Raw genomic sequence first — 27,500 nt, forward strand, 5'->3', positions numbered from 1 at the left:
TGTGGGGTGTATCAGGAGCGGGCAGGAGGAGGAGTACAGGAGCCTGGTGGAGGACTTTGTGCAATGGTGCAAACTCAGTCACCTTCAACTCCAACACTTCAAAGACCAAGGAGATGGTGGGGTGGATTTCCGCAGGTCTAAGCCCACTCTGCTACCAGTCCACATTGATGGGGTCAATGTGGAGGTGGTAAGCACCTCCCCAAGTATCTGGGTCTCCACCTGGACAATAAACTGGACTGGTCAGCCAACACTGATGCACTCTACAAGAAAGGGCAGAGCAGGCTGTACTTCCTGAGGAGGCTGCGGTCCTTCAATGTCTGCAGTAAGCTCCTCAGGATGTTCTACAAGTCTGTTGTTGCCAGCGTCCTCTTCTATGCAGTGGTATGCTGGGGAGGAAGCACAAAGAAAAAGGATGCTGGGCGAATTGACAGGCTGGTAAGGAAAGCTGGCTCTGTAGTGGGAGCTGAACTGGAGTGCTTCAATCACTTCAATATCTGACAAAAGGACCCTGAACAAACTGATCAACATCTTGGACAATGAGTATCACCCACTCCACAGCACTATTGTTAAGCAGAAGAGCCTGATCAGCTGGAGACTTCGCTCACTGCCTTGCACAACAGACAGATTGAGGAAGTCATTTGTCCCCAGGGCCATTGAACTGTTCAATGCTTTACTCAAGGGAAGAGGAGAGATAGGGCTTCTACATACTCGACGCACCCGACTGGTAGCGTGACACCGTGACGTCAAAATGACGTAGATCTTGCTGGCGCGCCAGGATTTTAGCCAGGTAGTGCGAGGTAGCGCACCACTCATTTTTTTTTCAGGCTTAGCGACAAAGCGGAAACAGGAAGATGGACAAGTTCGAGGGCAAGCGAGAGTTGCAGTGTTTTGATACAGTCATGGAATTTTAATAGTTTGCTGGATAAGTTAACAAAGTTACCAGCGATAGTAACAACACATGGAATTAAGAGGAAAGAATAGAAACCATTTATTTTCAAACAAAGGATATCTATTAAGGCCTGAACAAAATCTCTTTCCACTTCAGGAAATTACACAAACTCAGCCAGCTGCTAGCTAGCTAGCCTGCTAACTAAACTGTTTAAATTATTAAAATTTCCCTCGAGATGACTAAAGTATCTATCTATATATCCATCTATCTATCTACCTGTGCGCACACCTTGGAAACTAGATGATAATGATGGTGGTAGTTGTGAATAGTAGCAACCAAAGTCTGAAGTAGCATCACAGAGGCTAGCTAATAGCAGAGCCGTTTACATTCTCTGCCACTAGTGTTTCTTAATGCAGCTTCTTCTGCTGTGTAACGTAGTTAGCGTTAATCTTTTCACAACAGCGACACCTGTTCAGGAGAATATTGCAACTAAGTGTCGTGACCACGGCATACGAAGTATAAATGGTTTACGGCGCTTCTGTGGATTCACATTGTCGCTACATCGGGTCAGATCGTCAGTATGTAGAACGTTATAGACTTCTCCGCATAGTCTGTCTGCCTCTTCCCCCTCCATGTTTGGATACTGTCTGTCTACTAGCCACTTTTTACCACTGTCTTTCTGCCTCACTGTTTTGCGTGCTATATTAGCAACATTAGCACATATGCATAACCCTACCTCCATGCCACAGCCTAACTGTGGCCACACTTCTACCTTTTTCTTAAATATTATTTTATATATATATATATATATATATATATATATATATATATATATATATATATATATATATATATATATATATATATATATATATATATATATATATATATACAATAACACATATATATAGACCTTTTATTCTTGCAACTGTTTGACTTACTCATTTGCACTATCACCATGGCACTCTCACACAGAGCACCTTACCTTACCTTATTATGCACAGAGAATCACAGGCTCAGTCCCTGCCTCAGTCATTGCAAGCGCCTCTTGATTGATTAATCACCCCTATGTGGATACTTGTTTTTAGAATTGATTTAGATTAAGTGTTAGTATAATTTGTATTTTAGTATATTTAGTATATTCTTTATCTTCTACTATCCTTATTGCTTAGTTGTGTTTTTATATTATGTAAGGGATAATGCCCGACGAGGTGTCCATTATCAGAAATAAATGGACGACGATGAGGTGTGAACTGTCCGACGCAAAGCGGAGGTTGCTTCCGCGAAGTCCATTTATTTCTGATAATGGACGCATCGAAGGGCATTATCCCGTTTATACCATGGTCACTTACAAAATAAATACATATGAAATCAATTATTAATACTAAATGAGTTTTAGAGCGTTAGTTTTTTTAGCTGTTTATCGCAACGCTGTGGAATGTTGATAAGTTGATTGTTGACAATGCTGCCTTGGTTACCAACTAGCGTTTGAGCCAGCACAGTGATTTAGAACTGTCATCAGGCAATTCGAACAGAACGTCTTTTTATAGGTGTAGTATATCACTTTTTAAGTGACGCCCTTTTCAACCTAGACCATGTTATAAATACCTTTTAATTACTTTTTCTGCTGTTAGTGAATGTGTGTGTGTTTGTCTGTATGCTACTGAGACCTTGAATTTCCCCTGGGGATCAATAAAGTATCTATTCATCTATCTATCTATCTACAGCATCAGTGTATGTATATGTGTGTATAGATGTGTGTGTGTGTGTGTGTTTATGTATTTGTGTGTGTGTTTATGTGTTTGTTTATGTATTTGTCTGTGTGTGTGTATGTGTAAATATGTGTGTGTCCATGTACATGAATCTTAAGTGTTGAAATTGTTCCATGCAGTTCCATGCCATGGACACGCTGCACAAGAACGGGTTAGTTTTATGACATGGACGCTGGACCCATCGCTTGCGCTGGAAAATTGGAGGCGGCCCGATGCTCTGTCGGGACGAGATGGAGGAGTGGAGCGCCTCGGAGGCCAACCTCTTCGAGGAGGCGCTGGAGAAATACGGCAAAGACTTCGCCGACATCCAGCAGGACTTTGTGAGTGAAGCAGTGTGGCGTGGAGAGTGGGCGGGCGTGGCGGCGTGCGTGCGTGCGTGCGAGATGACCAAGCGAGTGTAGAAGTTAAAAAGGAGAGAGTGGGTATGAGGGTTACGAAAGAAAAGAAAGGAATGCCAACCGAAAGAGTTGAAAAGGGGGAAGGCAAGGAGAGAGAGATGTCATTTGTGGTTTTGTTGAGGAGAGAGGGAGCAGAAGGAAAAAGGGGTGAAGCAGTAGAGGAGAGGTGGAGAACAATGCGGACAATGGAGGCCTCTTTGTTTTCTTTGTCTTAAAAGCAGACAACCTCCTGCTGGTTGCTATTTTGGCCCAGTTTGATGGATGGTGAGCCAGCAGGTTTCTTTGTTAAGAGTTTTGTTTTGTTCATTCTGAGGGTTTCTTCATGGTCTCCCTGAGTTGAGCCTTGGACCAACTCGCAGACCCCAGTTAGGACACCTGATTTACTGCAGGTTCTATAACACAGAGGGGGAATAAAGACATTTAAGAATGGATGCTAATTGTTTTACCCCTTTCTGGTTATAAAAGACAAGCTGTGGTATGTATGTGTACGTATAGAATGTGGTGCTCATGTTAAATGCCTTCTGCCTTGCAGCTGCCTTGGAAGTCCTTGACCAGTATTATTGAGTATTACTACATGTGGAAAACCACAGACAGATATGTCCAACAGGTAAGTCTATTGGTTTTTTCTCAGTCATATCTCCTCCAGCCCTCATCTCTTGATGCTATTTGTTTGTCCTTTTTTTTGTTCTTTTGTGTTCGGATAAAACAACATCTGGCATATCAGCTTCATGTAGGGATCTTCCAGCCAGAATCCCAGGACTTGTGGCTTAAACTTGCAACATTTCCCCTCCAGTAATTCCAACTGTTTTTGCGGGTTAACAGCACATTGTTCTGTGTCCCTCTCTGTCTTTGTGGTATTTTTCATAACCATGTGGTATTTTTACCATGCTGTGTCCATCACGGATCGCAGTCACTAATAAATTGATGACCCATGTTCCTTTGACCTCTGTTTGGCACAGAAACGGTTAAAAGCAGCCGAGGCCGAGAGCAAACTGAAGCAGGTCTACATCCCCAACTAGTGAGTATTCACAGGCCAAAAGACAAAGCCTACACACCCAACTAGTGAGTATTCACAGGTCAAAAGACAAAGGGCCCCATCATGACATTCTAAAGCGCATCCTCACTCGTCAAAAGCTTATTCAAATTTAGTAGGATGTCCAGTCCACATTGGGAGGGGTTTCGTTATCAAACGACAAGCACATGGCGCAACAAGGTGTTCCTAGGTTTTTTAATCAGTCATATGGGTGTGTTTGGGGCGTAACATCATTTAAACCAATGAGAATGACATCTGTCACTCCCTTTAACGGCGCAATTGCGCAATGTCAAATAAATGCATCGGTATTTTGACATTCAACGGCGCATTTCAAGGAGGCTGCTTGCAAGACCGTATGGAATAGTAATTCCACTAAACCATGCTTTACTAAAACCTAGCATAGCCTTCACGCATTTGCACTCGTCTATTATTTGAACTCATTGGCAAAGTAAAACTAACTTCAACAAGGTGTTAGTCAACGACAAGACAGTTAAATGCAGTTACTTTCACTATTGACTGACAATGAGTTACCATCGAAAACATAGGCTGAAAAAAGCAACACTTACCCAAATATTGCTCAAATGACTGAACAAAACAACATTTATCCTGCAGAGGAGTTGCTTATATCTCGTGACCGTGCGTCTTCAGCTGTGCTCCATACGTGTCTCTCGCCTCTCCCCTAATCACTTTTAACCGTCATTACCAATTAGCAAATGATGGTAAATAACTACTCATCATGAGATGTACAGTATTTCGTAATATCTTTATTCTAATTATGTTTCCCATTGTAATCGTGCAATTTGTAATGTTTTGCATGGACGTGCACTGGTGTGCATTCATGAATGATAGAAAGATGGTGCATGCACCTGCCAATATGCCTGTTGACAATAAAATCTCTTAAAATAACATGTAAACAACTCGCCATAGACTTCTGACCAGGTGTACAATGGCGATTTTTAGACAATGCGCCAGGCCCCTCCCTAGGTTGTTAATTGCCACACCCCTGGGTGCATTGTTTAAAAAATAAACGTGCAAAATACCGAATTAAACTTTGCTGGGTGGAAAAAGAGTTTTACGACATGTGCCAGTGTGCAAAATACAGCCCAAAGCCTACACACCCAACAGGTCAAAAGACAAAGCCAGATTAGAATGCTCATCTAATGTACGTATGATGCTCATCTACGTATGATACTCCTTCTCCCCACTCAGTGTGTAGATTACTAGTAGTGTTGAGTAAAGAACGCTAAACACTTGTATTCTCATTCTCAGTGGTTTTGTGAAATGTTAGTTAATGTGTGTGTGTGTGTGTGTGTGTGTGTGTGTGTGTGTGTGTGTGTGTGTTTCCTCTGACTCCCTCCCCTCCAGTAACAAGCCCAACCCTAACCAGCTGAGCTCCAACAGCATGAAGCTGTCTGGCCTGGTGAATGGCGGCGGGGCACCAGGGGCTCCAGCAGGGGCTCAAGGCGGAAGGGCCCGGCAGCAGCAGCATGGAAAGCGGGGGTTCGGCCGTGGCCTGGGACCTGGGGAGCAGCAGCAGCAGCAGCAGCAGCAGTGGTGGTCGGGTCAGCCAGCAGTGCTGGGCCGCGCCTGCGAGAGCTGCTACAGTGAGTACCAGCCGAACAGTGGTGAGATTTTTACCTCCATGCAAACGCAGAGAGCAAGACTCTGCGTTTCGGAGGAAGGTTTTTAGGCATCCGTAATAGCAAATATACATAAAACATTAATATGTAATTAGAGATAATAAATAAAATCTCTCTCTCTCTCTCTCTCTCTCTCTCTCTCTCTCTCTCTCTCTCTCTCTCTCTCTCTCTCTCTCTCTCTCTCTGTGTGTGAATGTCGTCTGTAGCCACCACCTCGTATCAGTGGTACTCGTGGGGTCCTCCTAACATGCAGTGTCGGCTTTGCGCCTCCTGCTGGACGTACTGGAAGAAGTACGGCGGTCTGAAGATGCCCACACGCCTGGACGGGGAGAGGCCGGGACCCAACCGCAACAACCTGGTCAGTCCCAACACCTGTTCAGCCAGAACCATGCAGTTCAAATAGTTATCAGATTTACTATTTGTGTGGAAGAAACATGGAGTGATGTCCTAGTAGGAATGGATGTTTAGCGTTAGGTCATGTGATCCCTTTTTATTTTGGGGTCTGCCATAAACTGGTATCCAAAAATAATGAATAAAGATACACATGAAAATGAAACTCGCAGAACTAAAAGCTGTGCTTTTGGAGCGGTTCCTCTTTATAGCATGTCATTACAAAGCGTACCTGTGTGGGTGGTAGACTGAAGTGAAGGCACAGCCTGTTCTCCCTTTTGAGATATGGGGAGTAGAGGATGTCCTAAGAGAGAAGAATGAAATTAAATATAAGCAGAAATGAAATGTACACTGCTCCTTTCTGAAGCCATATTGCACTGTCATGGTAAAATGCTCGCAAAATGAAGAATAATTATAGCAAAATACCCAGCTTTCACTCTAGCCCTACCCAGAGCTGTATCTGTATATATAGGGCTCTGGCCCTAACCATCTGCTAGTCTGTCAATTTTTTTGTCAAACTGCAAATAATACAATGTGCATAGAGAAGTGGAGATTCCAGTATTGTATTCTCTGCCTTTCTCAATGAGGAATAAATTGGTTTTGTTGCATCTGAAACTGTCTGTTCATCTGTCTGTGTTTCAGAGTGGCCATAACCTGCCGGTTAGGCACGGCAGCAGCCCCAAATTTGCGGTGAAGACGAGGCAGGCCTTCTACCTGCACGCGACCCACCTGACCCGCGCCGCCCGCCGCGTCTGCCAGGACCTGCTGCGCTCCCAATTCCTGGGCCGGCACCCCTACAACCCCGTCAACGCGGCCGCCATCAAGGCTGAGTGTGAGTGTCGAAGACTAACTGCGACAGTACTATACAGTAGAATAGTCACCCTTCACAAACTGTCCTAAACGTCGCAAAACAGTATTTCATGCCTGGCCAAACCATAGTCATTTCTATGGTTTCTACATCCCATAATGGGGGAGGAAAGCCTTATAGAAAATAACAAATGGTCGCACTCCAAAAATCTTTTCTTGCTTTTTAATCCATTTAAGCACAGGGGTTAATTGACAAATGTTTCGATTGATCTTAAAAAGCAAGAAAAGATTTTTGGAGTGCGACCATTTTGATATTTTCTATGAGTTCCCTGGATTACGCACCCACAAAGAAACAAGAGAATAATCGGGAGAGCGCGGTGTTTGCCAAGAGGAGGAAAGCCTTAGCCATGAGTCAAAGACTCTGGTTACTTTTACATTACATTATTACATTACATTACATTTAGCAGACACTTCTTGACCAAAGTGACTTACATATGTCAGCTATATTACAAGGGATCACATTGTCCCCGGAGCAACTTGGGGTTAAGTGCCTTGCTCAAGGGCACAACGGTGGAAGCCAGGAATTGAACCGACAACTTTCAGGCTACTGCACGCTAGCACAGCTCCTTAACCACTACACTACCACCGCCCCCCTACTTGAAAGCCACTTGTTGCCTCAGGCTACCCCTCTGCTAGTTTTGTCATCTCACCATGACCTCAGTTTTATATGTAATAACACAACCGTAAGTGCCGTGAATTGTATAAGAGAAAATCTTGTATTTCATCAAACGGAAGTGCATTCGTTGCCACACACTAGTCATGCACTAGCAGCCAGGCATTTGTAATTGAGACAGTTAATGGTGATTGACAGGTTAATGTGCAACCTAAAAGCAAACTCTAAAAGTAAATGAAACACACTTAAAGTAAATGATAACGTATGTAATTGCATGAGGCTTAAATAAAGTGAATCCTTCAAAATGGACAATAACGATTTATTAAGTACAGTTTAATTTAGTTTTTGTTATTTTCACCCCTCATAGATCATGCTTTAATCCAAATGAACACCATGTATTAATCTCATAGCTAAACACATTTTGCAAAGCAATGCATAAAACTCGGTCAATAAGCTGAAAATTACTGGTAACAAGGGTCATGTTATTCCATGTGGGTCATGATAACAAAAATGCTTAGCTCAGTCAGTTTTACTATACCAGAGCCTTGAGTCAAACTACCCATACATTTAAATTGTGTTCTAAAGTGAGGGAATGTTGATATTTCAGCCTGAAACTGCTTCCAATCCTATGTGTCTTTGATGCTGTTGGGGTTGCTTTCTCATTATAATGCCATAGGTTCATTGTTGGGATGAATCTGGGTTCAGAGATGGAGAAATGAAGCTGGTTTGGGTTTGCCTGTTGCTTATTCTGCTGTCTTTCATAGGTGTGGTACGGTTGCCAGAAATTCCCAAAAAGCTGCAGCCACTCAAACCGTTGGTGAGGAAGCCTCTGGAATCGGTGGTTAGATATCTGGGTAAGGAGAGAAGGGAACGGGCCTTTCATGGTCTCACTCGCACACACCTGACAGTAGATCTGACTGTTATTTGCTTATTTTTCCTCTAGTCTTTTTCAATTAAGTGTGAATTATTGTCTTTAAAACAAAGTAGCTACCATGGCATGCAAGAGACAAAATAACTTAAAGGAATTAAAAGCATAATAAGGCAACACTAATATTGCCTTTTTTTTTCACTTTGGATGTTTATGAATTAACTAGTTTGTTTGTCTGTAATTTGTAAGGTTGAAAGGTTGCCTGTAATTGTCACAAAGTGTACCTGTAGTTGTGACTGGTGTGAGAGATGGCTGGTTAGATTTAACTATGGTAACTGGAGTGTCCGTCCCGTCTCAGAGGCCCACCCGTGTCCCCCAAAACCAGAGGGCCAGCGCACTGCCACCATCACCACCAGCAGCATGACGCCCATCAAGTCCTCGCCCATCCTCAACAACGGCTCACCCACCATCCTGGGCAAGCGCAACTACGAGCAGCACAACGGCCTGGAGGGTGAGTGAGAGGGCAAGAGGGAGGGAGGGTGTGAGCGGGCAAGAGGGAGGGAGGGAGGGTGAGAGAGAGAGAGAGGGAGGGAGGTAGGGGGAGAGAGAGAGGGAATGAATGCAGACTTTTAAGTCTGCTTTCTTTTCCAAAACCCTTGATTAATTGCCACCCAGTAATGAAAGTGCCTGTGGTCACCAGCCCAACAGTACACATGCCAAAGGGCTGCCAAGTCCCCTGATGCACATTTTCCTTTAGTTTGTAGCACGCGCGCTTATTCTCTGCACGCATGTCTTGTACTGTGTTTTTTCTTGTGTTTACGTTCTGAACCTTGCAGTGTTTAGTTTTTACCAATAGAGGGCAGATTCCTTAGCATTTACTGGAAATGATGGTCTAGCAGGATTTCATGTCAGGGGTGTTGTTCTGCAAGACACATAATCACAGCTACACAACAAAACCCACACTTAAACGTCCATTGAAAGTAGGAGCGGATGGGTCTAAGGCTTGACTGAGGTTTACGTGCTAAATTATTTTGTATCCTTTATTGTCTCCTTTCTCCTCCTTTACTTTGCTCTTTCCTTCCTTCTCTCCTCTCCTCTTTCTCTTTTCTTCTCTTCTCTTTCCTTCTCGTCGTCTCTCAGGCACCAAACCCAAAGCGCTCACCCCTCAGTGGGACATCATGTCCAAGCGTGTGTGTGAGCCGGGCAGGACTGCTCCCCCCTTGCAGGACCAGGTTCATGAGCTCGACTGACGACCCCAACCCCCCAACCCCTTCACCCTTCAAGGTGACCCCTGCACCATACTGCACAGAGACAAGGTCAGACATAAATCCATACACATAAATACACACATACAGTAGTATAATCCAGCCTTATATGGTCATTAGACTTGGCGTCTTGGCGTAGAGGTCACACAAAAATAGGTTCTATTCTATTTGTCTTGTATGATGACCAGTGCAGTGAGCTGGAAAAACGGAATACCGTTTGACCTTAAAAAAAACTCACGGGAGTGTGTGTGTGTTTGGTGTGTTACAGGCCTCAGACAGGAGGCGGCTGAGGGAAGATGACGTCCACAGTGTTTGACCACCAGCCAGCACGCACTGTCCACTCTGCCAGTCACTGAGCCCGAGCCTTGCAGGAACCGACCAATCGTCTTACCGGGTTATAGGCTTCAACCTATCTGAGGGCTCGGCTGTCTGTACAGGACTGTTTAATCACCATTATTATTATTGTTGTTATTATTGTTGTTATTATTATTATTATTATTATTATTATTATTATGACAATGTCTGCCATTGTAATATTATTCTTGTTCTTTTTTTTATCAGCTGTAATCATATGCTTATCAGTTTATTGTTGGAAAAAAAAAAGAAATTGAAGGAATGCAAAAAAAAAAAAAAAAAAACATGAAGCCCATTGAGGCCCGAGAGAACTCCAGGGCCACCTGCATCAGTTTTGCCCTGTTTTTTTTTTTTTTTTCCGTTCTTATTTTTCCCCTGTTTTCCGAACTGTAAAAATGAAAGACAAAAACATGAAAAGGATAGGGGATGTTTTTTTTGTATGTTTGTTTGACTGGATGAATACCCCCCTCTGTTTTGCTTGCAATTTTTGATTTTTGTTTTTTGTTTTTATTTTTATTTTCTTGTTTGTTTGTTTGTTTTTTAAAGAAAAAAAGTCCTCTAAGTCCCCTCTGCACGCTGATGGATTTAACTTATTGAGAAAGACTGAGACGTGCTCTTTTTCTACCTTTTCATAAATAATGCATCTTCTGCTTCGATGATGTCATTAAAAACAAGACTATTTGGTTGCTCTGCGTCTGGTGTGATTATGTAACCTATGGACGACACTGTACACAGTGGACACAACTCTTGCTTAATTGAAATGGGCTGATTGAAAATAGAATATCACATCAAAATGGACTTGGGGATAGAAGGAGAGGCAGAAATTAATGGATGTAGAAAAGAGTGAATGGCTATCTAGGGGGCCCTTATACAGCCTCCATCCAAAACAAGGTTTATGCCATAGTCATATCTTAACAGGTTGTATCTTGCAAGTTCACTTGATGTTGTTTGACCGTAAGTGAACTCTAGCCAGGGGTCCCTGTCATGTGACTGACTGTGAATCTGTTCAGTGGAACACCTGCTGTTTGCTGTGTTTTGCAACATAAGCTCAAGTTACAGGTTTCCCCATATAGTGAAGTCTGACAATGTTGGAGGGGGCTGATAGCAGAATAATCAACAGCGTTGAATTTTTATGTGGAGAAGAAGTTAGTGACAAACTAGGATGGAAGCTATGATTAGCAAAAGGTAAGCAAGTAGATGTTACTTTGGGGCACTTCGAGGCCTAAATGAAAACACCCGAAACTTAATGTTTTAACCTCTGTCTCTGTGGCCTTACATCCCATTGGGTTTGAAAAAAGGTGCTGTATAAATTAAACATTTATTATTATTATTATTATTATTATTATTATTATTATTATATTAGGTTACTTATAGGGGTGGTAGAACACTTTAGGATGAAGCATGGGTATCCTTAAAAAAACAGCGTTCCTAACTGAAGTCCAGTATGTCCTTGAGAGACAATGATCTGGAAGTTTTATTTGTGGGTTTAAGTGTGCAACATGATGTGTGAGAAATGTACACTCCAAATTGAAAAATAGTGTTTTGGTAGTATGATAGATGGTGAATCCTAAAAACTGTTAATTCATTTTTACGTGATTTTACAAAAGATATAGAAAGTATAAACTGTAAGTATCTCAGGTAGAATAGGAAGCAAGAATGTGAGCATCAATGATTAAATGTTTCTTTGATTTCATCCCTTTGGGAAGTTCCTCATAGGCCTACAATAACTCTACAGATGCAGAGCCCTTCAGTGTTCTTTGAGTGGAAAAGGAGTTACATTCAGGAAAAGATGCAAAACTTCCAGATGTCTTATGATCCCACAAAGAACCTCTGGGCTTTTTCGAGGCTCCACCCTCTGTGACTGACTGATTTGCTTGGTGTCACTGTCATGCCCAACAGGTGAGTGGTCAGCCAGTGACACAGGATACACACTCTTCCCCTCACTGCTCACGCCACTCACCACCCATTAAATATTTGTTGGGTAGCAGGTGGTAAACAGAAAGACACCTCTGGGCATTGGTTTAAAGATCCTCAAAAAGACCCTTTGAATTCCTAGGTTATGGTTCTACCATGGTTAATGTGGGTTGGACTCAGTTTGAATAATGGTAATTGCAATTATATACTGTATATGTGTGTCATCAACTAGACCCTGGTATTGGGGGAGGTCGGAGACTGCTGTCGTGGAAACTGAATATATTAAACAAAAGCATATATCTTAGTGTAGGTTCTTAGCTTGCTAACATTATCAAGTTGATTGTTTCCACTAGATTCTCAACTAGAATCAGGCTTTTTCCATCACATAAAGACTATATGTCACTACTTCCACCACCAATTACACAAATGTATGTTCATCATCAGTGGGCCTACTGTTGCATCAACAGTAGCTGGCAACTCTTGGCAATTCCATCCCAATTTGAATGGACACAATTTCATCCTCCAAAAGACTAACAAAGGCCAATGACTAATCATTTTCTTTCATCCTGACCCGTTGCCTTGGCTCACCTTAGAATGCAGAGTGGCAGGGAGGCTCTCAGAGAGGTTTTGTATGGCCACTGAAAGGTTGCCATGACATCCAGGCAACCCAGTGAACCCTGTCCAAAACTCAGCTCCTGACCTGAAGGCTTTGTCACGTATGAAGTCTCTAATCACTGGTGTTTTCTTATGTGTGTGTTCATGTAGAATTACTCCACTGGGGAACATGCGCAGGAGAGCTATTTAACTGTAACATAGGCCTACTTAGTTGTTTTGGTGAGGAGAGTCAGGGGGTTTTTTTATTTTTATAATCAAGCTCTTTGGAGTTACTTTGTTCAGCTTCTTTATATAAGCCAATCAAATGATGTAGGCTAGCCTATGGCTTGACAGAGGCCCAGGATAATGAAGGTGTAATGTATAATGTAGGTGTAGACAAAGCCAGTGTTTATTACATGTGTATAAAAAGCTAATTAAAATGCAAACCATTCTGTTTGATATTCTTTACTTTGAAGTCTATAATGCACAAAATATCCTACTTGCGCACTAATTGGCACTGTATGGCTCTATAATTTTTGATGATATTTTAAATTAAATTCACTTAATAGCATAGATTTTACTTAAAAATTACCCTCTGACATTTTCTGCAGGCGTTTTCTGTAAGTGATGGGGAGTCCACTGGTCACGAAAGAGTTAAGCAACAGAGCGAGATCTGAGGAGTCCGGGCATGTGCTGCGAACTGCTGCAGTGAAGTCAAAATGTGTCAATTTTCATTGGATAGCAGAGAGAAAGCAAGAGAGGGAGAGCGAGAGTCTGGGGAAGAGAGCGAGTCCGACCGAAGCGACAGTGCTCGAAAACCTGCGGAAAGCTAGGACATTTCCCTTTATGTTAGCCTTTTAAACTGAATACCTACGCTTCTTTCATTTTCGGGAGAATAAACATCTACAGCTAAAGGACACATTGACGGTAAGCACTGTAACTGTTCACAGCAGTTTATGCCGGATGCCGGATGTCTGGACGGTACACCAAAACAATCGTGTTGCAAACAAACCCATGCTTCAATGAGGTTTTTTGTGTTGCGTTTAATGGGTAAGTTGTAACCTGCAGGGATGCCACGCGTCGCCTTTATATCGACACATTATTACCACTAAATCAACGTTAATTTTGTTGACAAAAACCTGTCCTATCCGTCGTGGCTGATGTGTCACGGCTCCCAACTCAGTTGTCCCACTTTTTCAAACGATGTGTCAGTCACTGCGCGTAAAAATATTTATTTTCCACTGACAGCAGAGATTTCTACAGTTGGGAATGATATTCACCGGCTAGAATATGTCAGTGCTATCAGCCGGCTACTTCAGCACAAAATACTCCTGCCTTGTAATTTGTACAAAGCCTCTGTAAACATAGGCTTAATATGGGCTCTTAAAGGATAAACGTGTTGGGGGACATCGTCCGGTATCTAACTGTCCACGGCCTCATGAGGTACCGTGACGCATTGAACCATTTGATACTTTGAATCATTTGATCCTTCTCCGGCCGGTGCGCTGATGCTGCAGCGACTGTGGTCTCCCACGTCCGCCGAGGCCTGCTCTGATATAGCTCAAAAACCGGCAGGGAAGATTATTTATGTGTGTACAGCGCTGCCAAAAAATATTTTCGTATTTTCCTCTTTTGCTGATCCTTTGTGAAACTACCGGGTCGGTAGGAAAACGGGCTTGCAAGAACTTGAGCACTCCAGTCATGTGTGCACCCCTCAAAATACATAACCGACCGTAGGGGCCGTTCAAGCACCCTATAAGGATCTCCGAGCTGGCAACCAATCGTTTACAAGCTTCAAATACAAAGGGAAAGAAAGGCATGATTGCGTGTCTAAAACAAAGTACTGGAGTTAGAGAGATTTTTTCCGTGCGTCTTCAGCACTGCTGTCAGCGCCCGACCGCAAGCCCAGAGTGGGCACAATGATGTGAGCAGAGCTGTCTGCTGGGACAGTCGAGTGCGAGTGAGATAGGGATGGAAAGGTCATTGCGTACCACGAACTATCCTTCGCAGTGGCGTTCGTTTTAACAAAATGTACTATCTGCACTCTGCAGGTACACGTGCCCGTGTGTGCTTGTCAAGATGTCTGGCAAGATATAGCAGGCTTCAGCTAAAATTAACTACGTGTAGGTCACAGTACAGATTGTCCTATGTATTCACTGTTTTAAAAAGTGCTATAAGGGGGTTGTTATTTTCCATATCTGAAGGATAAAAAATACAGCACATCTGAGATGTTTTAGTAGTCATTTGTGTATTGTTATATTGTCATTTGATCCAGGATCAATACATTATTTTAAGTGTTAGGACTAGGTTTAGCCCGTTGATAAGATGATTATAGACCTACTGAACATTATGCCAAATGATATACCAGCTCTCAGTGAAAAGAGCATCTCTTCATATTGTTAATGATTTGAGTTAGTCAGTGAAAAGGAATTTTCTGAATCAGGCTTGCACAGGTGATCCAATCTGTACACTTCTGTGGTCTGTCATGCTGTCATATATAAGTATTTCTTCACACACGCACACACACACACACACACACAAACCAACACACACACACACACACACACACACACACACACACACACACACGCAAGGACACACACACAGACACACACTTAAACCTATGTTTGTTAATCAGAGTGCTTATTGGGGTATTCCATGTGCATATTATGGATTAACGAGAGGAGATTCCTATTGACACCACTCTTGAGAATGAATATGTGTTTTTTACATAAACCTATAGAGTTCTGCTGTGCTGGTATTTAGGGACATTATGGAACTTGGCACAAATATGGCTCTATAGCGAGTCCTTCTTAAGCCCCTAGCAGTTCCTAATCTCATGGACATGACCCACATGTAAGCCAGGCCGGAGGGGTTCTAAGCCCTGAACCAGGCCTCATACCCTCTCCAGTTGGCAAGATGGGAGATTCATTCGGACTCCATCGGACAAAAAAGAAAGACCTTAATACCCTGACGCAGAATTCACTAACGCAGCTGACACTGACACAGGCTCACACAAAGGCATGATTAAGAATTTAATAACATTGAATGAGTCTTGGCATGGCAGTGTACTTAGGGGATTTGTTTCATTTTGTTCTGCTTTTTTTTTAATACTTTACCATTGTGATAAGTTGATTTGACATGCCTCACACACAGATTGTTCAGACTCCTTGACTGCATGGCTGCACACTGTAGTTGTGTCTCAGCACTCTGCCACTCTGTTGTTCACTATTTTCAAGTGGGACACAAGGCTGAAATCCAACTGGTCAGATAGATGGGGGACACTGGCGATCTCAGGTCGGACTTGTGTCGCCAGTTAGACCGTTAAATTACAGGCTCTTCAGCAGAGGCTGGCAAATTAACCACTAAATAGAATTTCCCTAATGACCTTACGGTAAGCCTTGATGTGGGCCTCTGAGGTCAATCCACTCCAATGCAGGGTCAGCAGTATTCCTGTAATATGATTTCATACAGGACACTCTGTATCAGGACATTTGGTATTGCATGATATTAGCAATGTCTTATGGTGTAGTCTTATTATAATGTATTGGTTGTGTGGCGTTAATGGACTGCAGTTTAGTTTTTTGCTATTAAATATGTGTCAATGTCAGTGCAAGAGTTTTTGCTGTGGATTTTTCTTACATCAGATTGGAGTGGTCTATATGAGTTGTGGTCAAAGCTGTGGTGCTTTAGGCTGTGACCGCATGCTTATCTGTGTCTGCTCGCTGGTTCATCAAACGTGTTGTCTCCTCTTTGAAGAGAGGTCCCTGATGGATCTGGAAATGGAGGCTAATGGCCAAGTGTCTGTCTTGCAATAATGGAACTGCATTTTGCCACACTGATCGTAAAGGGAGGTACCTGATGGAGTGTTTGCTGATGGAGAGTGGACTCATGGACTTGGCAGACACTTCACAGAATGTTGGTGCTGAACAAAGATGTTTTAAAGCGCACTATGGGAAAGGTCATGAGAGAGAATGAGAGGAGAGATAGAGACTGGCACTGTAGGCCAGAGGTCATATGACAGAAACAAATAGCATGAGTGAATATGACACCCATCTAGCCTAGAAATCTAGACGCACCCTAGCGGGCTAGTCTAGCAACTCTCCGTTGGCTTGCGAGCTGGAAAAATTAAACTTCGATAGGGCCAATCATATCGTGATATAGAGTCTCCCCAGATGCAGGTCCAATAGACTCAGAAACTCTTTTATCCCGACTTCCATTTCCATTTTAAACAAACTGTTTTAACTATATTTGTGTGTTATGTATTGTTATGTATTGTTGTGTGTCTTGTCCTTATGTCTGTCTGCTGGCTGTGCAATTAATTGCCCCTCGGGGACAATAAAGTTACCTTGACCTTGTTAGGCGGGCTTAACATAATGATTGATGGCGTTGAAATGGTTCAGCGTGAATTCCCTGCTACTTGAAAACAAACAAGATGGATGTTGCTGTTGGCGAACAGCGTGACACTAGTTAAGCTTTTTTAAGCTTTTTTTTTAAGTTGGCAAAAGTTTGAACTAGCCAACTAGCTTCGCTGGAGGGAAAACGCATAGGACTCATGAGTTGTAGGATATCCTGTTGCGTGCAGAGGGAATTTGAAAGACAACCGATTATCCCGCCCCTCGCGCCTGAGCACTGCGAACGGTGAGTCCCCAGACTCTACATTTTAATGTAGGCCTGGCTCGTCAGGCTAACACCTATCACAAATGACCTGGAAAATAGACTTGCTATTCAGTACAGTATGAAAAAATACATACTAGAACATATTATGTGATGTTTTAGGTGCTCACATGGTCCAGTATTTTCATGTGATAAAGGCAAGCTGCAGCACAATTAATGCTTTTTAGTCATAGTTGCCATTGTAGTCCTTTGATATTCCATCCAATTTACATAAATGGCATTCACATCACTCATGGCTCCATAGCAGGTCTTAATAAGTTGGCCGTGATATATTAAAACTGTTCTACACTGTACACTACACTAAAAGAAGTACACTACATGTTACCTTTAACGATCACATAAATGGCCACCTTTACTGCAGTTAGCAGGTGCCAGGTGTTCATGCCTCATACTGTCCTAGGGGACCAACGAGACTTGCGGGCTGCGGAATCCAATCACAGTGTCCAATAAACAATGCATGGGCACGCACATATACCCTTACCATCGCGTCTGCACATTTAGCCAGCTCATGAGAGCCTGTGCGTAACTGCTTCCTCCTTTACGTGCAATAGAGGTCATGGGGTGAATGGGCAATCCCGTTTGGGGCTGTTCCATCTCCATGTCTCAGCCAAACAGAGGCTTACGCAGCCCAGGCAGTGAGGGTGAAGGAGACCGGGCAGCAGCACATTTTGCCTCCTCCATCTTATTTTCCTTTTTCTGAAAACATCAATCCCAGGATGCTCTCAGGGTCTGCCAGCTGCTGAGCGGAGCTGTTTGAGAGCCAATGAGCAGGAGAGGAGAGGAGAGGAGGGGAAGCGTTGCGACATCATTTCCTGTTAGGATATTTGTCTTTGCTCTTCACAAACACATGGCTCAGGTTGCCTCAAGCCTGCCCTTCAGACTGCTCAAAAACATACTGAAACAACTTGTCCGCTTATGTTACCATTGAATTAGTCTGTTCATTCAGCCATCTGTCTTACACCTCAAGTGCCGTGCACCAAAGGCAATCATTGAATGGAATCACGATTTGTTTGTCCAGTTATTTAAGACGTGATCTGACCAAGGAACACCTGTATTGCAGACCTGCTTCACATGAACGCAAAGTATGTGAAAGTGAAAGATAAAAATAAACTGAGCTGCAACAACAACAGGTTTGCTGGATCGTAGGCTCCTATTATGTATGCTGTCATCTCCGACTCAACCTTGTGACCTATCACATCGCAACATTCTCTGAGCTGTTAAGCGTTGCTTAAGCATGCCCCTGTTGGCACAACTGCTGACCTGCCCACTAGGATTTCAGTACTCAGCATTTCTGCAACCCTTCGCTCGACTTCTCTCTTTGTTATGAATGCCTCTCTCCACCCTTCACAAACAATTAAGGGTTTTTCAGTGCAGTGGCAGTCTGGCACACCTACGGCTGCTAGTCCAAAGCACTGGCGCACGCAGGCAGACAGGATGGACGGATTGCTGAGCTGGAATGGGATTGGATGGGATGACACCCGGTCAACAGGGTGGTAGGTTCAGCTGGGGATCAATCAATACGCCTGAAAGCCTGAAAAGCTTGTGTGTGTGTGTGTGTGTGTGTGTGTGTGTGTTTATATGTGTGGGTGGGAGTGGGTGATGGGCAATTGGATCATGAGCAGACATAAACACACAGACGCACACACACACAGCAGACATACATCAGACATATCTATCTCTATAAATAGCATGCTCCACATACACTCACACACACACACACACACACACACACACACACAGAGAGAGAGAGAGAGGGAGGGAGAAATAGAGTTAGAGAGTATAAATACCCATAAATACAGATCAGTTTATTATTACTTATTATTATTATCGCATTAAAACCCAAGATTAATCTAACATTCCGTTCCAGATCCAACATTCTATTCCAGATGCTCTGGACATCAATCACAACACGATCATCAGGAGTATAACATTTAGTCTTTTTTAATTGGTGTTGTTAGTTTGACGATCCCGGTTCTATATTCCCTTACATGGATGGAGAAATTGCCCCAAATACCCCACGTCAACTCGTGGGGTGATGCAGTGCGTAGCTACATTAAGCACAGAGACACTCATGAGTTCCTAACCCTCCGCTGGAAGAATCCTGTTCGGTGCTTTTGTTGCCATGAATACTATATAGCACTTCCTGTCTGTGTGATGGCCCTGATTGCTCTTCGGGTTGTTTGGCTTAAGTGCGGAGATAAAATGGAGATAGCATAAAATATTCTGGCATGTCAGGTCCTGAAGCTCTCTATGGACACACACACACACACACACGCACATGCTGCCCGCGCACACACACACACACACACACACACTCACTCTCTCTCTCTCTCTCTCTCTCTCTCGCACACACTTTTTTCCCTCTCTGAGCTCAACGGCGAGAGCCTCGTGGGACAGACATCTGGTGTGGAGGAGGCGAGGGACTGGGAGACGAAGATGGCGTTGGACACTGCAGTGAAGTTGAACAGAGATGAACAGAGAGAGTTGGGTTAGCTCAGTTGCCAGTTACAGTAGGTGGAAGAGGTAGGGAGGGCAGAGCACATGGAGATGGAAATGTGATATTGGTGGGAAGTGGAGCTAGTTCTTCCGAGCCGTGTGGACCTAAGCTCTAAAGCCTCCGTAGGGAAATGTGTTTGACTGTTTCATTATCTTTCCCCAAACACGGTACTTGTCACGCCTAGGCGACATTTGGTTCTTAATCTGAGATTGGAGCTCTCAGAAGGACACTACCCATATGGTTTCCCCATAATCTCTCTCTCTCTCTCTCTCTCTCTCTCTCTCTCTCTCTCTCTGGGTGTGTGTATGTGTGTACATGCAAGTGTGTCTGCATACTTGCTTGAGGGGATTTCTACTCAGAGCAGGCTTATCATGTACTAATCAGATGGGCTTTCACAGTGTCAGGTGGCTGACACACTACACAGTGGTCAGACCAGACCTGAATGAATGGAGGTCTTGGTCATGTATGGGAGTAGTACAGAGCTTTAAAGTACCCATAGGAGCATCAAAACTGAAACTGAAAGTAACTCCCCACTGCCCCCATGGGTCTGCTTTAAGCTGCCTGTCCATAACTTATTCTATGTTGTCCAAAATTGTCTCATTATTTTTCCTATGGGCTGCATGCGATGAGCTTGAACAATAGGACTATGGGTCAATTTACACTGAACTTACACTTTAATACTGATCAACTTCAACCACAAACCCAGCCTGGTGTTCTCGTGGGTAATATTTATCATGTACTGTAACGTTACACAAGGGCGCGGGAAGGGGGGTGCTGCAGCACCCCCTGCTGGCAGGAGATAGATTTTTAAAATGTATTATATTTTAAAATAATTACTAATTTGCTGTCTGACATGATGAGTCAAATAGCAAAAAAGGGTTATGGATTGGTTCGAATATAGGCTACTAAAAATTAACAGTTATAGAGATCAACGTGAACGTGAGTCAGTTACTGTAAGAACCGTAGCGTGGTTTCAGCTATGTGATACTGATCAAGTGTGTAGGCCTACGGTTGATATAGGCCTACATATTCTATGCGATTTACACGTTCAAAAAAGCATGGATAAGCTGAAAGAAACTTTAATTGTGTTGTACAGTTTTGCAAAATTAATAAATTATAGCTAGTGAAATCATTTCACTAATTAAGCTAAGATAGAAATTATTAGGATACATACTTGCTGTGGAGGCGACACACTTTAGGCTATTCAGGAATTATTTGCGAGATCATTTGCAGCCTGATTATTAGCCTATATTTAAAGCCAAACATCTCTGGTGTGGTTTTGACGATCAGAAAAGTAATTTTCCTTAGCTATACTGAAATAGGCTAATGATGTCAAGTGCGCTTCTGTTGGGTTAGGGTGGGTGCAGTGGAGTCGGAGTGCTGTTGCGGAACATTAGAATTTGTGGCTGCCCAAGACTTTTCTAAAACTTCTCTCTATCACCCGCACACCGCATTAAAATGACGTATTTAGCAGTCAAAATCCGAAACATGTCCAGGAGGGGAGAAATCGTCGGACATCCATTATTTTTGTTATTCAGCACCCCTGGTCAAAAATAAGTTCCCGGGTGCCTGACGTTACAGTTTTGTTTTGTTCTGTGGTACCTCTCTGGTTCGACTCACTCCCAGTCTTCCTCCCCATCCTCTCCCAGCAGGGCTCTGTGGGACTCCACCAGCCCCCCATCTCCATCCGTCCCTTCTCTGCCATAGAAGAGGGAGAACCGACACAGGGATGGTGTCCGCGGAGATCGCCCTGGCGGCCGCGGGTGCGTCAGCCCCCGAACCCCTGACGGCGCTGTACCGCTGGTACCTGTACGCCATCCACGGCTACTTCTGCGAGGTGATGTTCACCGCCGCCTGGGAGTTCGTGGTCCACTGCAACTGGAAGTTCCCCGGGGTCACCAGCGTGTGGGCACTCTTCATCTACGGCACGTGCATCCTGATCGTGGAGCGCATGTACCTGCGCCTGCGCGGCAGCTGCCCGGTCCTTCTCCGCTGCCTCATCTACACGCTGTGGACGTACCTGTGGGAGTTCGGCACGGGCCTGCTCCTGCGCCAGTTCAACGCCTGCCCGTGGGACTACTCGCAGTTCCAGTACAACTTCATGGGCCTGATCACGGCCGAGTACGCCGTGCCCTGGTTCTGCGCCTCGTTCATCGTGGAGCGGCTGGTCATCCGCAACACGCTGCGGCTGTGCTTCCACGACCTGGGCGAGCCGGGCAGGGCCGGAGGAGGAGGAGGAGGAGGAGGTGGAGGAAGAGGGGAACGTGGAGGCAGGGGGGCGATGAGTGTGAACGGATACGTGAAAGTGGACTGAAACGGGACGAGAGCGTGACGGCAGCAGGACTGCTCGTGTCTGACCTCTCCTGCCCGCCACTGGAAACGTACACACACACACACACACACACACACACACACACACACAAACAGAAATACATGGAAGAAAGCATTTACACACACACACACACACACACACCACACACTCTCTAAAAACCTTACCCACACCAGACCTCACCCAACTAGCAAGCAGCACACCTCCTCCATGACATATCATACCTCTCTCCTCTCTGAGGAGAGAGAGAGAGAGAATAAGGAAAGGGAGGGAGGGAGGGAAAGAAAGAGGAGAGAGGTAGAGGAAGGACTGCAGAGGAGAGGGAGAAGCCAGAGAAGGAGGGATGAAGGGTGAGAGAATAGAGAAAGGAGGAGTAAGGAATGCAGCCCTGAGGAGCTGGTGTGAAGGAGCAGGCCAACTGACACTTCAGATGTGCAAGAATAAGTGCTGAGGAGTGTCACAACCATGAACACACACACACACACACACACACACATACACAAGCAGATACACACACACAAACATACATGCACACAACCATCCACCCACAAACACATAACCACCCACTCACACGTAGATGCACTCGCACACATACAGGACACACACACACACACAATTGCCCTCCCGTGAGGACTGCCCGATCCCTGTCTCTCTTCGCTCTGTGTTGCAGCAGTGAACGTTAGAGAGAACTGAACTAGCAGCTAATCCATTCCAGTGCAGCTCCACACACCACCACTGTGTGTGTGTGTGTGTGTGTGTGTGTGTGTGTGTGTGTTTGTTTTTTTTGTGTGTGTATGTGTGGGCGCTGCAAGAACAAGTTGTCAGCTGGGCCTCTGTGACACCTCTGCATCATAGGTCATAGGTCACCATCCTGTCAATCATGTCACCCACAGAGAGAGAAAGAGAAGACTGAGCAAAAGTAGCATAAAAAAAATGACATGTCGTAAATGAAAAATCTAATCCTTCCATCGAAAAGCAAGTAAAAAAACCTTTTAGAACTCTAATCGTCCATGTATGTTGTAGCAAGAGCATATAGCAGTTGATAACGCATGCTTTTATTTTTATTTCTGTTATTTATTAATATTTATCTAATTAATAATCATGTGTGTAGCTTGAAATTAATATATTAATGAATGGTAGATATTTATTGAGACTACTGTATGTTTGAGTTCTATGTTCCCGAGCAGTTGTCATATTTTTTAACCGCAAAAAAACCTTATGTGCTTGAAACTGCATGAGACCAGTTGTCTTCCAAATGACGTTAACTAGTTCCTTCTCAGACTAAAGTGATTGATTTTTCAAATCTATATGCACATGCCATGCATCCATGTCTGTGTGTCTCCGTAACAAAGCCCAGCAAAGACATCTGGAGTGGTTTTGACTTAAAATCAAAAGGATCAAATCTGAAAAAAGCTATGTCTGGAATGAAGTCTAAGGGAGTGTATTAAAGAGCATATGCGCGTAAGAAAGGAGAGTCGCCTGGACAGATGAAAAAAAGAAAGGTTGAATCATCAATGGTGCTACATTTTCAATAAACCTTTTGAATTTCTATTTTTGTCCCTCTGCACATTTTCTGGTCATAGTGCATGCAAAATAATTATGCAAGCTAGTGCATGTTTTACCAGCGAAGAACCAGCAGTCAGTATATTAGTACAGACAATCTAAGAGAGGAGAAAGTCCTGAAAGTATACGGGCAATCTAGCTGGCTGATTAATTCACTGTCATTTTACACTTCCGAGTGTAAAATGTTCCATGAAAGAGGAAAATGTTGATAGAGCTGGGACTTGCATCCATTATTCCCATAATGCCACATATTATAACTGTATCATCTTACAATGTGTAAGATGTTATATGGTTATGTGGTGAGATGTTGATACACTAATCAACATCTTAGATTAGGTGTTGTTCATAATCTACTCATCCAGAACTGTTTTGATCTCAGCTTCATCTCCAGACTGAGGGGTGCTGTTGAATACATGTGCTTGGACAGCAGACTGTTATGGAAGGGCAGCAAGTCTAAGTACTCTTCATTAATCCTGTTATTACTGTAATATTACTAATATTCTGTATGATTAATCAGATTTCCTAATTCCATGAATAACTTGACCAGCGCATGGCTGGTGCAGTATGCTGTAGCGCAGTATTTCTTCTCCCTGATGATCTGAATAGTGAAATATAATGATAGGTTTTGCCTACCTGCGAATGTACTGTACCCACTAAAGTTCATCTCTTGTTTTGTCAGAAGCCTACTAAAACCTATAGTGTGTTATAATGCCGGGAACGCAATGCTAAAACAGGACTAGCTGTGAATTGACATTTGATTTGTACTGTACTGAATGCACTGATGTACTTACCTCCAGGTTCACCTGTACTGATTCAATAAAATGCAGTCACAGTCATCTGATCAGAGTTTCACAACTATCACTTCTCTCTGCAATTTCAAAGTGTTTATGCTGACATGACATTCCTTGTACACTAACTGTCTTTATCATGGATTTTTCTATATTGTTAGCACTTGAAAAAAAATCTTGTCATGAATTCAGGTCTATATAATGTGTACTGACTTTGTTTCTACATAATTTGACTCTAGTCAGTTGTGGTTACTTTTGCTACTGACGCCTAGTGGAGAAATGTTGTATCATCATTAGCAGCTTATCTAATATAGACATTCCACACATTTATTCTCTATCCTATTAAGCAGTCTGACACATCTTATGCCAAAGCTCCTTCTTTTGTTCTTTTTTTCTTTCTTTCTGTTTTTCTCTCTCTCTTTCCCAATCATCCAACAGTGACTATGCTAAAAGTCTCACTGCACATTACTGCATGTCCCTTGAAGCTAAGCTTCCAGAGCAATTGGGTCAATGTTTTGTCTTTGTTTGGTCTATGGCCAGAACATCATGCACCCTCTCTCCAACAGAGGGCAGCATTCTACCATAATACAAGTTAGAGGTATGGATTCTACAGCACTGAATTGTGATTCAGTACACAGAATGGTGGTACCTCTCTGTACCAAGGACAGTCATAAACAACAACCCACACATGATTCAGGATATTAGACAGTTGCATTTGATTCAGTATATGGGTATGTGTTGTTGAATGAGTCTATGTCCTGAAATGAAGAATCTGTTATTTATTTAAAAGCTAATGTGTAAGATTTTGAGAAGAATTTGGAACAAATATCCTAATCACAGACCATTTCTCTCCCTTACAAACTGTTCTGGAGGAAAGTGGACATTAGAGAAAGGGTGTAATGTCAACCACTGACCACAAGATGTTGACCTCTCACCAACAAAGCATTTTCCACTCTCAGTGACACTAATTTAGTCTAACTGAGACTGCTGCTGCTGGTGCTAATTCCATATGATCACAAGTCACATGAAAGTATATTGAGACAAAATAATCAGAATCACCATTCTGTATATGTGTACTTGTGCGCAACGTTATTGTCTATCATGACATCAAAATCATCTTAGGCATGGCTCAACATACAAAACAACAACCCTGAAAATGAATGTAAAAGGATGCATTCTCAAAAGAGAATGAAAGACGAGTGGGTAGAACAAGTGAACACTGGAAAAGAAGAAAGACAGGGCATTGTAGATTCAGCTCCATGTCTTTTCTCCTACTGTACGTTTCAATAGCTTTCTCCTTTCAAATGCAGCTTTTCGTCAAGCAACTAACCTCAGGGCATTTTCCCACCTATTACTGTAGCACAAATCCTATAATGGCTGATGATGGCTGCCTCTGACATCCCCACTGAAGCTTCCCATGATGATTAGCAGGTGTGTGCTCCAAGAAAACCCATTCACATGATATAATACACACTGTTTTCTTGTCTGTGGCTATTTACAGTATTCTTAAGAATAAGCCACTCACTTGTGCTGTGTTTGAAAAGAGAGGATGTCAGGGATCATTGGAAGAAAATGGCAGGGGGGGGTTGAGGAGGGGGGAGTGTGTTGAAAAGGTGCTAACAGCATGAGTGATAGGTTCTGTGTCTGCTGCTGAGTGACAGGTTCTAAGCGTGCTTAATGAGGGGTTCTAAAGCACGCAATATGTTGCATTGGAGTGCAGCCCAAGTGGAGAAGAGAGGAGACGAGCAGAGATCATACAGTATATATTGTGCTATGCAATGATTGGTTACTGGAGCCCTGGAGTTTGGCTGGTTGAAAAGGGGGTAGAAAGTGGGTATCAGTGGTCCTTTACTGTGTTGGCGAGATGAAACACAGACTATTGCACATCCGTGTATGCTATTCAGTGTCTCAGTGCCAGCCTTGGAGGTGAAACATTGACTTTGCAGCAACGGTGTCCACCTGCACCTGCCGATACGTCAGCATTTAGCCGTTATGTGAGCGCACTGTGTGTTTATCTGGCCCTGACTGGACTGACATAATGCAGAAAGGACGCACATGGGCAGGACTCCCAGCAGGCCTTGAGTGAGGCTCGCTGCATCGCTCACAGGCCTGTGTGAGCAGCTGCTGATCAGGGAAGATAAGAGCCAAGCTGAGCCCAGCCCTATGCAAACCAACTCCTACCCTCTCACTCTCACTTCTCTCTTCATCATTCCATCTCTCCATCTCTCTCTCTCTCTCTCTCTCTCTCTCTCTCTCTCTCTCTCTCTTTTCGTTGCAGCTCTTACAGTTTCTTTCTTTTCCATACTGCAGGTTTGTAGCGTGTTATGATGATATTCAAACAGTGCCATTTCTGGTCACGGAGGCTGCTTTGACTGGCCCCTGTGGCCTTGTGGATGCTTGCTCTTTGCAATCCCTTCCCTCACTTTTTCCCCATTGCTTTTTCCAAATGCGTCAGTCACACTCTACCGTTCTCACTCTATAATTGGGGTCACTAAATCTCTCTGTGCTCTCCCTCTCTCTCTCTTCTTTCTCTGTGCATGTGTGTGTGTGTGTGTGTGTGTGTGTGTGTGTGTGTGTGTGTGTGTGTGTGTGTATGTGTGTGTGTGTCTGTGTGTGTATGTGTGTGTGTGTGTCTGTGTGTTGTGTGTGTGTGTGTGGGGGGGGGGGGTGCATGCATTTGTGTTTGTGAGAGTTTTGTATGTACAAAAACTGTTTTTACTCTTCTAAAAATCCTTTGAAAGTGATTGTCCACTGTAATACTGAGTAGTGAGTGGTTCTCCAACTGCCTGAAAATGTCATTTCTGCATCCTGTGATGCATCACAAACTTTCGAAACACATTGTCCTACTGTCACACACATCCACAACTCTGTACTGGGGCATCAGTCCTGTGTCTGTCACTCAACTGTTTATGAATAGCACTAACAACACCAAGGTCATGGAACTAATACTCAGGGAATGAGGGGTGCTTCATCAATATATTTTTGGATGAGATTATTCACAAAGGGCCCAATGGATTCCATTGAGAGGTGTGAAGGGTTTGACAGTAAT

The 27,500-nt window shown here is 43.5% G+C and overlaps 2 protein-coding genes across 3 annotated transcripts in view; both read left to right on the top strand.

Moving 5' to 3' along the window:
• mta1 (metastasis associated 1) overlaps positions 1-10,775 on the top strand; it is a 34,931-nt gene extending 24,156 nt beyond the window's left edge. Inside the window, 11 exon segments of the mRNA XM_048270795.1 lie at positions 2,781-2,981; positions 3,592-3,666; positions 4,019-4,077; positions 5,458-5,548; positions 5,645-5,696; positions 5,939-6,090; positions 6,765-6,954; positions 8,367-8,456; positions 8,829-8,981; positions 9,611-9,786; positions 10,004-10,775. Of these exon segments, the coding sequence (XP_048126752.1) occupies positions 2,781-2,981; positions 3,592-3,666; positions 4,019-4,077; positions 5,458-5,548; positions 5,645-5,696; positions 5,939-6,090; positions 6,765-6,954; positions 8,367-8,456; positions 8,829-8,981; positions 9,611-9,720 (1,173 nt within the window). The 3' untranslated portion in view covers positions 9,721-9,786; positions 10,004-10,775.
• Positions 10,776-13,291: 2,516 nt separating this feature from the next.
• tmem229b (transmembrane protein 229B) lies at positions 13,292-24,504 on the top strand. Of its 2 annotated transcripts, none has more exons than XM_048270712.1 (2): positions 13,292-13,524; positions 21,421-24,504. In XM_048270712.1, the coding sequence occupies exon 2, from the start codon at positions 21,501-21,503 to the stop codon at positions 22,083-22,085; it is 585 nt and encodes a 194-aa protein (XP_048126669.1). In that variant the 5' UTR covers positions 13,292-13,524; positions 21,421-21,500; the 3' UTR covers positions 22,086-24,504. The 2 variants fall into 2 exon arrangements, with proteins under 2 accessions (XP_048126669.1, XP_048126670.1); XM_048270713.1 differs by having other exon boundaries at positions 13,293-13,524; positions 21,424-24,504.
• Positions 24,505-27,500: the final 2,996 nt, after the last annotated feature.

The sequence above is a fragment of the Alosa alosa genome, chromosome 19 (assembly GCF_017589495.1).
Source record: "Alosa alosa isolate M-15738 ecotype Scorff River chromosome 19, AALO_Geno_1.1, whole genome shotgun sequence".
Taxonomy (NCBI): Eukaryota; Metazoa; Chordata; class Actinopteri; order Clupeiformes; family Clupeidae; genus Alosa; species Alosa alosa.